Source organism: Penaeus monodon, chromosome 1 (genome assembly GCF_015228065.2).
Source record: "Penaeus monodon isolate SGIC_2016 chromosome 1, NSTDA_Pmon_1, whole genome shotgun sequence".
Taxonomy (NCBI): Eukaryota; Metazoa; Arthropoda; class Malacostraca; order Decapoda; family Penaeidae; genus Penaeus; species Penaeus monodon.
In genome coordinates this window covers 30,469,536-30,482,035 of record NC_051386.1, presented here as the reverse complement: position 1 = coordinate 30,482,035, position 12,500 = coordinate 30,469,536, and the positions used below count along the sequence as shown (strand labels likewise).

The 12,500-nt window shown below is 48.6% G+C and overlaps 1 protein-coding gene across 1 annotated transcript in view; it reads right to left on the bottom strand.

The window, feature by feature from the left end:
- Positions 1–12,500, bottom strand: part of LOC119572314 (calcium-activated chloride channel regulator 1-like) — a 19,100-nt gene that overhangs the window by 611 nt on the left and 5,989 nt on the right. Inside the window, exons 2-4 of the mRNA XM_037919353.1 lie at positions 2,870–3,444; positions 1,520–2,751; positions 1–1,401 (exon numbers count right to left, since the gene is read on the bottom strand). The exon at positions 1–1,401 is cut by the window's left edge and continues 611 nt beyond it. Of these exons, the coding sequence (XP_037775281.1) occupies positions 1–1,401; positions 1,520–2,751; positions 2,870–3,444 (3,208 nt within the window). The remainder of the gene's footprint in view (positions 1,402–1,519; positions 2,752–2,869; positions 3,445–12,500) is intronic.

Here is a 12,500-nt window from a genome sequence, read left to right as displayed (position 1 = left end):
CGGGCTGGAAGGCGGACGCGTCGACCGGGTACGCCAGCTCGGACGGCTGCGAGGCCATTTCATGCGTGTACGCCGTCGAGGCCTGCGACGACTGGGAGGACAGGCCGGGCGTGTATGGGGGCAGCTCCTCGTGGCTGTAGCCTGGGTGGTAGGGGTACGGGTAGGCGGCGTACGCGTCTGCAGTGGTGTAAGGAGGCTGGTAGGCGGGCGGGTCGGAGTGGGTGGTGGAGGGCGTCTGCGAGCTGGGGTAAGAGTGAGTGCCAGTCAGGGTCACGTCGGGGAACGGCTCTTGTAGGCTCTGGTAGTGCGCCAGCGTGCCGGCGGCTTCCACTAGGGGCCCACTCGTCACGGAGAAGCGCCGTTCGTGCTCCTGCAGCAACTTGGACGCGCCCCACGACTGCATGGGCGACAGCGGACGACCATCCTTGGTGGTGACCACCTCCTCCTTGACTGCGCTGTCCACCGAGTCCTGGCTCTCGTCCTGGTCCACCATGAGCGTCGAGTTCGTTTTGATGATGACGTTCCTGTTAGCCTCGATCTTCTCGGTGTCCTTCTTGTGCTGGTGGCGCCGTCGGCGGGCCACGTGGCAGTAGCAAAAGGTGGCCAGAACGGCCACGATGATCAGGAAGCCGCCCACCGACCCGATGATCACAGCCATGTCCTCCAGGTTGAGGCCGGCCACTCGCACGGGCTGGGTGATGCCGCGCCCCAAAGGCTCGCTTGGGTCGCTCGAGGGCGCCAGTGTGCGCGGGCTGGTCACTATGGGCGGTGTTGTGGGCGGCTGCGGCACCCACAGGGCCGCGATGTTGCTCACACCGCCGCGATTACCCGCCTCGTCAACGGCGCGGATGACCACGTACACCAGCTGGTCGTAGGTGTCCACCTGGATTGACACGGCCTGCTCCGTGCCCACCATGACGGGTGCGGGCATGCCGGAGATCCGCTGGCCCTCGAAGGCCTTTGCCTCCGCCCACGAGCTGGCCAGCTTCGCCTCATAGTGGTGAGCGCGGTCCCAGTCGTAGTCATCGCCGGGGGCCGTCCAGCGCAGCGACACCTCACGGGTGGTGAGGTTGACGAAGGTGCGGAGGTCCAGGATACGCGTAGGCGGCACGAGGTCGACGGGCGGGCGCCGCGAGACAACGTCCAACACGCCGTAAGTCGTCGAGCGCTGGAACTGCGCCACGGGCTTCACGTGGTCGTAACGGATCACGCTGCCGCAGCACGTCTGCTTCTCTTTGTCCGAGTAGATGCGCAGCGGGCGTGTGAAGGCGTCGTTGATGGGCGCGAGGGCGAGGCCGCTGTTGTGGTCGACGTTGACGCTGAGCTCGTAGTGGCCGGGGCCGCCCTGCAGCGCCGGCAGGTAACGCGAGTAGACACCGTCGCCGCCCGTGATGTCGGGGTCTGGGAGGAGAGGCCAGGGATTAGATGTCGCCGACGTACATACTTATACATATTCTATTCCATTAAACTCAGACAAATTAGCGAAAAGCATATAGGAAAACGTTAACGAGATATTTACCTCCGAATCCATTATCGAAGAGGTCCACGTAGATCGGGTCGTAGTTGCTCCCCGTGGCGTTGGTGCCGAGGCGCTGCAGCTTGGCCGTAACCTTCGCGTTGAGGATGGGCACTTCGTCGTCCTTGACCTCCGCGTAGATGATGACAGGCACCGAAGGGTCGGTGGCATTGATGGGCGTATTCGGCAGGCTGGTCCACAGGCGCAGGCTGATCTTACGTTCCTCGCTCTCCGTGCCCGTCACCTGGATGTGCAGCCCCTGGTGCGAGTCAGCGCGGTTCTCCACCTGGTAGTGCCAGAGCCCGCGCTCCGCCTTCGGGATGTTCACGAAGATGACGTTGGCGTCGCCGTCCTCCTCCTGCATGTTGACGGAAGCGATGGTTTGGCCGGAGGGCGTCGTCAGCTTCACAGTGTTGCCCACGTGGTTCAGGTCGTAGTAGTAGATGGAGAAGCGCGCGCTGGGCCCCAGGGACTCGTCCAGGGTGAAGGTACCCGAGGCCATGGATGCGATGCCGCCGGGATACGGCCGGCTGTGGATGATGACGGGGGCGCCTGGTGCGGCGGGAGGAGCGCTGCGGCGCACGGCTGCCAAAAGGGCGTCCATCAGCGCCACCATCATGCTCACTTTGGAGTCGTTGCCGACGCCCTCGTCCATCACGGTGAAGGAGGAGCCGCGGGTGTCTGCCACCAGGGTCTCTAGGCCGTGCGAGGCGGACGGGCCTCCGCGCCGCTCAGTCATCGGGTACAGGACGGTGTCGATCCTCACGCCTCTCGAGTTGGCCAGGCGGGACATTTCATTGAGGTCACTCTGGGGGGCCGCGCCCTTCCCCGTGGTTACCAGGATGATGGTGGCTCCCTCGGCACCTGCGGGGTCGGAGGAGAAGGCCCGCAGCGCCTCCTGGAGGGCGCACAACACACACTTGTGGCTCTCGGGGACGCGGGAGGGGTTGCGCGGCAGGGACGAGCCCACGCGCTGGCGGACGTCGGAGAGAGAGTCCATCTTGAGCAGAGGCGCTGCCGTTTGGGCGACCGAATTGAACACGACGAGCGAGACGTAGGCGCCGTCGGGCACGTCGTACACTACCACGCGACGCACTGCTTTCCGGACGAACTCCCAGCGGCGCTGCAGGTTCATGGCGGCCGTGTCCTCCACCACCAGCACGATGCGAGGGGCGGTCTCCTGCACGAACTTGAACGAGGGCAGGAGCGGGGCGGTGGCGTTGGACGGCTCGTTCCTGGAAAACATTATTGGGACACATGTATTCCTCGCCACAAATCACATCCAGGAAAAATCAATAACGCCCGTCATTTCCAATATTCCAATCCTTTCAAACATGCCTGTTTTTTCCTTACCTTCCTTCGATGAAATCCTGCGACTGGAGGATGATATCCCAGGCTGCACGTCCGCCGCACTGCGCGTTGTGCTTGGTGGGCGCCTCGGGGGTGTGGGCGGCCGTGGAGCAGAATGGTGCGGGCGTAATGCTGTGGGTGCTGCACCGGTTGGGGCGTGGGCTGTTTGTCTTGGGGTCGCGGAATGTCGTGGGGTACAGGGGGTCGTTCTTGTAGCCTCGCTCCTCGAACACGCCCCATCGGAACTTCACCCACTCGGCCACCAGCAGGCGGGCGGCGTACACGTAGCTGTCGTTGGTCGTCGCGCGAAGGAAATCACCGCCCATCTGGATGTAGTCGCCCTGCCGCCCGCAGCCCTGGCTCTGCTGCGTCCACGGGCGATTTCCGAACACGGGGTGGGGGGACGTGACGCGGATGTGCGCCTGGTTGGGGGTCGCCGACGTCGTGAGGGGGGACAGCAGGGAGCAGGTGAGGGCGTCCATCTTCCAGGAGCGGGGCAGTGCGACGGTCACTTCCCTCAGCGACGCCCGGCCGCCCGTGGTCGTCCACAGAACGTTCGAGAATTCTGTGAGCACACTCTGTGGAAGGAAAAGGAAATACCGTGAGTTTCGCAATTCAAAATCATAGGCTCACTTACACCTTACTCTAGTCCTAATATACACTAAAAATAAAGTTGGTGTTATCTGAGAGTAGGTGTTGCATTTCCCGCACATTTCTGATCCAGGGGCACGCCGTCAGTGCGCAGGCGTCACGGGATTGGCGAGAAGTCAGCGGTAAGTATAAGAGGGTGGCGGGGGAGGGCGGGGGAGGGGGGAGAGGGAGAGAAGGACGAAGCGCCGTTACATGGGCGTGGGCGGTTGGGGGCGGAGGGGGACATCGGTGCGGTTCGGTCCCGTGGGCGTGGAGGGTCGGGTAATGGGTAGGTGGGCCAAGGGGCACCTTCCAATGACCCCCTACCCGCCCGCCCTCGAGGAAATTACGATCCCCAGCCGCTGATTTTGGATCATTACCCGCGACCCGAGGCTGTTTGCGGCGAATACCGCACCGCGGCCACACCTCCGCCGATGTCCCGCCGCTTATCTGTCATACGCTGTCTCATCTTTGGGGACAGAGGGAGGGGACGGAAGGGGGGGGGGGAACAGGATGTAAGAAAATAAGAGAAAGAGAGCGCGAGAGAAGGAGAGAAGAGAAGAAAATGGAGTAGGAAAGAAGGGAAGAAAAGAGAGAAGACAACAGGGAAAAAGAGAAAGCAGCGTTCAAAACAACAGCTCGCAGGCTCCGCGGCTCCCGCCAACGCATTTACATCATTCAACATCATTTAGGCAAAACAATCAGGAATTTGATATGCAAATGTGATTCTGCCATTGAAAATATATCTATACACTAAAATCATAAATGAATATGTTTACATTCAAACACAGAACCGAATAAATGTTGTAACAGCTAGCATAGTATCTACCATTATCAGGTATCTGATACAGTGTCAATTATTCCAAAACACGCGGATAACTCCAGCATTTGCACTGCACGCAGCCGGAGCGAGTCCAAAACATTAAGGGAAAAGCGGAATGCATAATATGTCCAACATTATACGCGTTTCCTCCAAAATAACAAATCCCCTTGAATTTATATCTGTCGAAAAGCTCTCATCCCTGAAATCCTGTTTCACCGGGAAGCAAACGGAACCAACACCAGTACTGCAGTAGCACAAGGCTGACGTGACTAATGTGTTGCTTCTCACCAAACAACAAAATAAAAAACTTTTTACTTAAAATCAAGATCACGGCCAGTATGTGTTTTTCCTCTATTTCCTCTACTTTTCTTCCTCCTCCTCCTCCTCCTCCTTCTTCTTCTTCTTCTTCTTCTTCTCGTGTTATTTCTGTTGTATGACGAACAAGCACTGGGAACCAATTACAAGGTTTGTCGAGACGGTCAGTCAAGCGATAGACAGACAATTTCTAGTCCTGTTTAGAATTCATGAGGAGACGGATAAGGCCAGCCGCTCGCTACTGTGTCTGGCAGGCAGGCAAAATGCGGACGCTGCGAGGGGAAGCAGGCAAAGATACACACGGGAAAGGAGGAAAGGAAGGACGAAGAGGAAAGCGAGGAGATAGGAGGGAGGGAGGGAGAAGAGGAAGAGATAGTGTTCGAAAAGACAAAATAGACATGAAAGAAAATGGGAGGCTGGAAGGAAGGGGGTGGGAGAATGGGGGAGTGGAGGAGTGGGGAAAGAGACAGGAGTAATAAAGATTCGTGGAGGGGAGATGAAGCAAAGGGGAGGAGAGAAGGGACGCGATAGAAACTAACATCGGTGGGTTTGGAAAGGCAGGCAGAGGGAACGAAAAGAAAAATATAGTTCCAAAAATTGCTATATTGGAATGAAAATACTGATGGACATGTTTTCAGGAAATTGACTCGGAGGAAAAGCAGGAGGGACGCTGGCATTCACCCTATCCACTGCCTCTACGTCGTGGGGTCTGTAAACACTATATAAACCATTTTATGCCACAGCCTCACACTTATCCCAGATAAAGTAAATCAACAACAGCCGAAGCTGAAAAGCATATAAGTAAATGAATAAATGAATAAATAATAATCATCATTACCGTAATGTTCATAATAAAATAATAATAATAATAATAATAATAATAATAATAATAATAACAATAACGACGACGATGATAAAAGTAATAACAATAATACATATAATAATAATAACAAGCACTGGATCAGGCACGACGTGACATGTAACCTCAACCGCCATTCTCACTCTCCATTGTCTTCATTTCACCTCCTCATTCGCGAAAAAGCCCCCAATGACAGCCATGCGAAGTTCCGACCGTACTTTTCCCATCGTAAAAAAAGAAAAAAAATTACCAGGATCAAAGTTCGATGGAGTCATTCACAGCCTTGTAACATTTCCTCGCGCCATGGAAAGCTGGCTAAGGGAAGAGAGAGAGAGAGAGAGAGAGAGAGAGAGAGAGAGAGAGAGAGAGAGAGAGAGAGAGAGAGAGAGAGAGATTGGGATGAAGATGATGGAGAGGGAAAAGGGAGAAAGGAGTGATACCGGGAGAAGAGGAAGAGGAGGAAAGGAAGGGAGTGAAAGGGAGGGGGAGGGAGCGTGGGAAATTCCCATGGAATTCGTACTTGTTATTACTTTTTCCTCTTTTTTTCAATTAGTTATCAATAGAACCGTATGGAGGTCACAACTTCTGCTGTCTTACTGGGAAGCAGTGGGAGACGGGGGTGGGAAGGGGTATTTATGCAGAACGAGCGTGAATCCAGATCAATCCTAGGATTTCTACGAACGGAGATCGAAAGGGAACGGGAAATAACCGTCTGTTGTTTTGCTTGGAGATTGCCGGGAACTGAGCTACAGATAGCCTGGTCCATTGTGATGGATCTATTTCCTACACACACACACACACACACACTCGTGTGTATATGTATGTATGTATGTATGTATGTATGTATGTATGTATGTATGTATGTATGTATGTATGTATGTATGTATGTATGTATGTATGTATGTATGAATGTATGTATGTAATCTGATATTGCGATAAATTCACACATTTAAGCAAAACATGCACGTAAAACGCACAGGCTCTGTACATATATAACCTATATTCACACATGCATACCTCTGGATGAATACCCGCCTTGAATTATCTATGTCAGCAATTGCCTTCAGAGAAAATTGCTGCGAATGGCCTTGTGGGAAGCCACGTGAAGGTACCTCCATATTTCCTGTGAAGCGTGTGTGTACGTACAATGCGTGGAGATATATTTCCAATCCTTTTATCTCCGCCCCCCTGGCTATTAATCACCTCCACGTCAAGAAATACTTTACAGAATTCACGAAAATGTTTAAAAAGGAAGGGGAGGGGCAGGGCGGAATGGCGGGGAAAAAGGGGAGGGGGGTTATCTGCTCTTACGATCTTTCGAAAACCCTCTTTACACTTTCCTCCTTCGAGCCTGCTTGGGCCTGGCGGAAATGTCCATGTTAGCAAAAACAATAATCCAAGAGGTAGATAGAGAAGGATAGATAGAGACAGAAATATATAAATAGAGATGGAGATAGATAGATAGATAGAGATAGATAGATAGATAATTAGATAGATAGATTATATATATATATATATATATATATATTATACATATATATATATATATATATATATATATATTATATTATAAGATGAAGAGAGAGAGAGAGAGAGAGAGAGAGAGAGAGAGAGAGAGAGAGAGAGAGAGAGAGAGAGAGAGAGAGAGAGAGAGATTGCTTCGTTAATTTTCCCTCCCCCTCCCTACTCTTTTGTAACACAATCTTGAGTTAAACAATCAGTCTTCGAGCAAGAAAGGAAGGGAGAGAGAGAGAGTAGGAAATTCCCATAGAAGAATATCTCCCTCTCGACGCGGTTCCTCCTTCCCATTGCCTGACTGTGTAATTAGACCCCATAAATAATACACGAATAAAAGACTCTCGAAACCCCATTTATTTCGGAACTAAACGGCGAGGAAACTCTATCAGGCCTTTGATGTGATTCCCGAGATGTGTAAACCGAGCTCGTTTTCGGCCATATATTGCGCCGGACCACTACGAGATAGACTCCGGATATGCTCAACAGATGGCGTCTGCCCGAATATCCCTTTATTTGTTAGAGCAATTAACACGAACAAATATGTCTGCCTTTGTATGGAGGGGGTGGGGTGGAAAGACCCTTCTCTCTCTTCTTTTCTTTCTTTGCTTCGTCGTCTTTCAAAAAAAACTATAATTTTTGTGGCTATTTTCCCTCCCGGCAATCCTTCTTTTTATTCTTATTTTCCCCCACACGGTGATTTATTCCTTCCTCTTAAAATGTCGACCCATACCTTTCTCTCCCTTACATCCTTCATCCTCTAAGTGATAATTAGTCGCCTCGCCCCCCCCCCTCATCCCCGCCCCCTATTACGCCCATCCCCCATCACCTTCGCCTTGTCTCATTAACCCACCTTCGTTCACCTTTGCCCATTTTAACTATTTCTATACATTTCGATCTACTTGGTGTATTTTGCTTTCGGTTAATATTTGTATAACGTTAACAGACACACCGTAAAAAATTCTCATGTCATATATATATATATATATATATATATATATATATATATATATATATATATATATATATATATATATGTGTGTGTGTGTGTGTGTGTGTGTGTGTGTGTGTGTGTGTGTGTGTGTGTGTGTGTGTGTGTGTGTGTATACATATACGTAACTCCTGGATCATTTATTTCTGTTCTGTCTTCATCTGCTCTCATTAAACCTTAAATCACCAAATCATCGTAAAAAATCACCGGTGATTACCGCAACACCCCCCCCCCCCTTCCCCGTCTCCTCCCATAATCTTCGCCGTGTTCGATCTCCGCGGAAACGGTTCGGGAGAAAGGAGAAAGAAAAGGATGGAAGGAAGGAGGTGAGAGGAAAGGAAGAGAGGGAGAGAAAAGGGTGTGCATAGAGGAGAGCGAGGGAAAATAGGTGGTAGGAAAGAACAGACCAAGGAAAGAGGCAAGAAAGAGAAGGGGATCATAAGGTAAAGGGAAAGGACGAGAAGGTAGGGAGAAATATATGGCACAGGCGAGCAAAATATGTGAAGAGAGAGAAACCAAAAGGAAGATTAAATGAGAATAAAAGAATGAGAGGAGCCATTTCTCGACACCTACGATCTGATTGACGCAGCATCTTAATGCTCCCAGGTTTCCTCTTCTCTCCTCTCTGCATTTGTGATGCCATGCATTTCTATGTCACAGGGAAAAAGAGATACATAGTCCTTCTTTCCTGACAGAGAAGGAAAAGTGAATTTGTTTCCTGGTAGACATTTGCATAGGAAAAACAAAAGTGTCTTATGCTTAAAATGGATGGCTAAATTTAGACGTGGGGAACGATATCTTTCGTCTTTTCTTCATTTTGTGATGGTGGCATCACGGCGAATTACAAGGTTAACTTTACTACCAGAATAAGAATACATCTAAAGAAACTGAAAGGAAAATGGAGAAACCTCTAATGACCATTTCTAATAGTGTAAGACTTTCTCCCCTTTCATAAACGAACTCTTTAAACATTCTAAACACTCACAAGACCAAAGAAAAAAAGGAAATATCACATGGATTTTGATGGACCATGATGTGAGGAAAGCGCTAGTATTCCCGGTGCACCTGCGTAACCTCATTAGTTCTCTCGCTCGAGTCTCCGGGGCGCCTCCTAATTAAAAATGGAAATATAATGAAGAAAAATCGCATGCCATCTGGTAAAGGGACTTATCTATGACGACTGACGTACCTTTATAAAATCTCTCTTATTAAATCATATCACTTTTTATTTAATTCTTCAAGCTTCTCCTTTTATCATTATTATTACTATCATCATCATCATCATCATCATTACTATTATTATTATTATTATTATTATTATTATTATTTTTGTTGTTATTAACATTATTGACTTCCTTCGACGTTCTCACGGCCCAGAGACTTTCCTTCCAATAACGGAGCCGAGTTCCTGGGGATTGGCTTATCCGAAGTCCGAAGGATAGGAAGGGATTCCGAAGTTCGCTTTAAAAGGATTAGTTTCATGCGGATACGTAATTAGGAGAAGATCTCGTGTCGTCGCGGCGAACTGCTTCCTTCGGCGACCTCGTCTCCGGCTCTCGGTCTGAATCCCTGATTCGCTTTAGATTTTCTCTCTCTCTCTCTCTCTCTCTCTCTCTCTCTCTCTCTCTCTCTCTCTCTCTCTCTCTCTCTCTCTCTCTCTCTCTCTCTCTCCCTTCCTTCAAGCCGTAAGCTCCGTCCTCGAATGCCATAAACCAGAAGCAATTTACTGCGAAGTGGAAATAGAAGAAGAGAGAAGAAACGGAGGAGGAAGGGGAAAGAGGGTTATGGCCGCTATACATAAAAAAATGAAAGAGAAGAAAGGCTAAAAGAGAGAGAGAGAGAGAGAGAGAGAGAGAGAGAGAGAGAGAGAGAGAGAGAGAGAGAGAGAGAGAGAGAGGGAAATAGAGTCACAGGGGTAAAAAGAAGACATGGACATGGAAACCCTCGCTCGCCGTCTGTGTCATCAGCATCAGACAACACTTGTTAACGTAACTTTCCCCCGCCGAGTCAGGGGTTCCACAGCACCATCTCGGGATCACAAACAGATTGAAATTTCGTGGATGAATCATCAGCCAGCTTTTTTCGAGGCCAGGCCAATTCGTATAGCTTTTGAACGGCGACAAAGAAGGTGGCAAAATATGTGAAATTAAAAAAAAAGTGAGAGTAAAAAAAATCCGGGTCTTTTCTAAATCCGCCGACTTTGGATCTCGATTGAATTACAGGCGGATCGAGTAATTCCGTCGCGAAGAATTTAAGAGAGGACGGGGCTAAACTTTTTTTGTGGGTTGGATGACGTTTTCCTTTCCGTTTTAGAGTTTTTGGAGAAGTTCATATAATACGAAGAGTTCTGGTCCATAAAAAGACAGGAAAGGAGAAGGACGAATTATATAATGGATCTATTATCTTCAATATACGTTCAAGCAAAATTTACTTTAAAAAATCGATATGATCAATTCCATAACCACAACTTTTAATACACATTCTCTATGGTGATGATATAAAAAAGCTCGACTCAATAAATCAGGAGTCGACCCTTCAGCTATGGACTCAAAAGGAACGCTATTATAGAATTTCCGAAACGAAACGATGTCTAAAAGAGTCCCCCCCTCCCCTCAGCCTCAGCCCAAAGAAAACGTGTTGGGTAATTGGTCTTGCGAAACGGCCTTTCTGGGCCCCAGGCTTCAGCTCCGCCGGCTAGGGTGGCACGGGACAGGAAGGAAGGAAGGGAAGCTGGGACGACAGGAGCACAAGGAGGCATGAAGGAGGGGATGATAAGGAGGAGGAGGAAGCAAGAAAGGGGAGAATGAGGACCAAGTAATTATTTTAAAATTAGGGCTCTGCAAATGTGGCTCTATGAGTGATAAATCATTAACGGCCCTACAATTGTTTTGCAAATGACCAAAAAGAAAAGTTTGGTCGAGTGGCTTGATGACAACTTGTGAGGAAATAAGTCTGCAAAGGAGACTTTAAAGGTGAGTCGCCAAACAAATAACTTTTAATATGAAGCAACAAACGGAAACTCTGGATAAATTTCCCAACTCATTATTAACTACATAATGAGAAAAGGGGAAGGGGGTGAAATCTCTTTCAAAGTTTGCCTTCTTTTATTTTAGTGAATCTCGGGGGGAAATGGAGAGACTGGCTAAAGTCTACAGTAATCTTAAAAATAATAATAATAATAATAATAATAATAATATATATATTATATATATATATATATATATATATATATATATATATATAAAATAAGAGGAAAATGAGAAACAAGTAAGAGAATGAAATAACACATTGCAAAAAAGATATGATCACAACAATAATGCTGAGTAGTGAATAGTAATTGAAATAAAACACTCTTTCTTTCCATATGAACTGAAAATTATGAAGCAGACTTCTCCTTCCCAAACATTTCAATCTACCTGACCGGTCGTTTTAAATACTGCCTTTCCTCTCCCCCTCTTTCCCTCCCTTTATCCCTCCTCCCTTCGACCAATCTCTGCTCGCTAACTGCCTCCACTAATCCTTCAACAGGTCGGGAAGCAACAGCATGGACGATAGGTCGAGGGGTTAAAAAGGTCGATACTAAGATGGCCGTAATCTGTCCAGGTATGTTGGTCTTTTCCTGTTGCGACAGGAGACCATCCGCCCCCCCCCTTATCCCTGATCTACCCACACCTCCCTTATGTCACCCCCCCCCCTTCCTGTCGTAAATACCTTCCCTCTGACGGGGACACCTTAAGCTGCTTAATTCACGGCCCGACCTTAGCGCTTTCAAAATATATTTCTATGAGGTGTATGGTTACTTATACTACCATTACTACTAGTACAATCATCATCATCATTATTCGAGCTATTTTAATTATTATTATCAACATTATTTTCATACAATGCCGAGTTGTCATTTCTTTATTTCTTTTTAGATGAAACTTCAGACGTAGATGTTTTTGTTGTCATAATCTGCTTATCATTTTCCCTTTTCCTCTCTTCGCCGTAACGTTAGGCCTATGAATCATATTTGTTAGTCGTCTTCATCTCCCTTCAGCAACAGCATCCCTGCCTCACCCTGGTCGCTAAATACCTTATCTCCTTATCCAAACGGTTATGCATAATTCCGCTTATCTCCCCACTTCCCGTCCTCCATATTGCCCCAACTTCCTCCTTCTTCTCTCAAGCCTTCCCTTCTCCCCCTCCCCTCCCTTGCCCTATTTTCCGTCAATTTCCATCCGCGTATTCCCTGAAACTCACCCCTCGCCTCCCCCGCCCCCTTCAGAAGCGCATATAAACCAGCGCACAAACAATCCACCAAGCTCTTCTCCGACCTTTCATTCGTCACATTTATTCCGCCCCGTACAACCCTTGCCCCCCCCCCCCGCCTTGCCTTGGATTCGTTTAACTCTCTTGTCTCTTCGCACGTATCCTCCTCCGGGGTGCATGTATCCACGAAGGTGAGATGGAAACTGATGCAACCCAAAAACTAAGCAAATAAATATAATAATAAAGATAA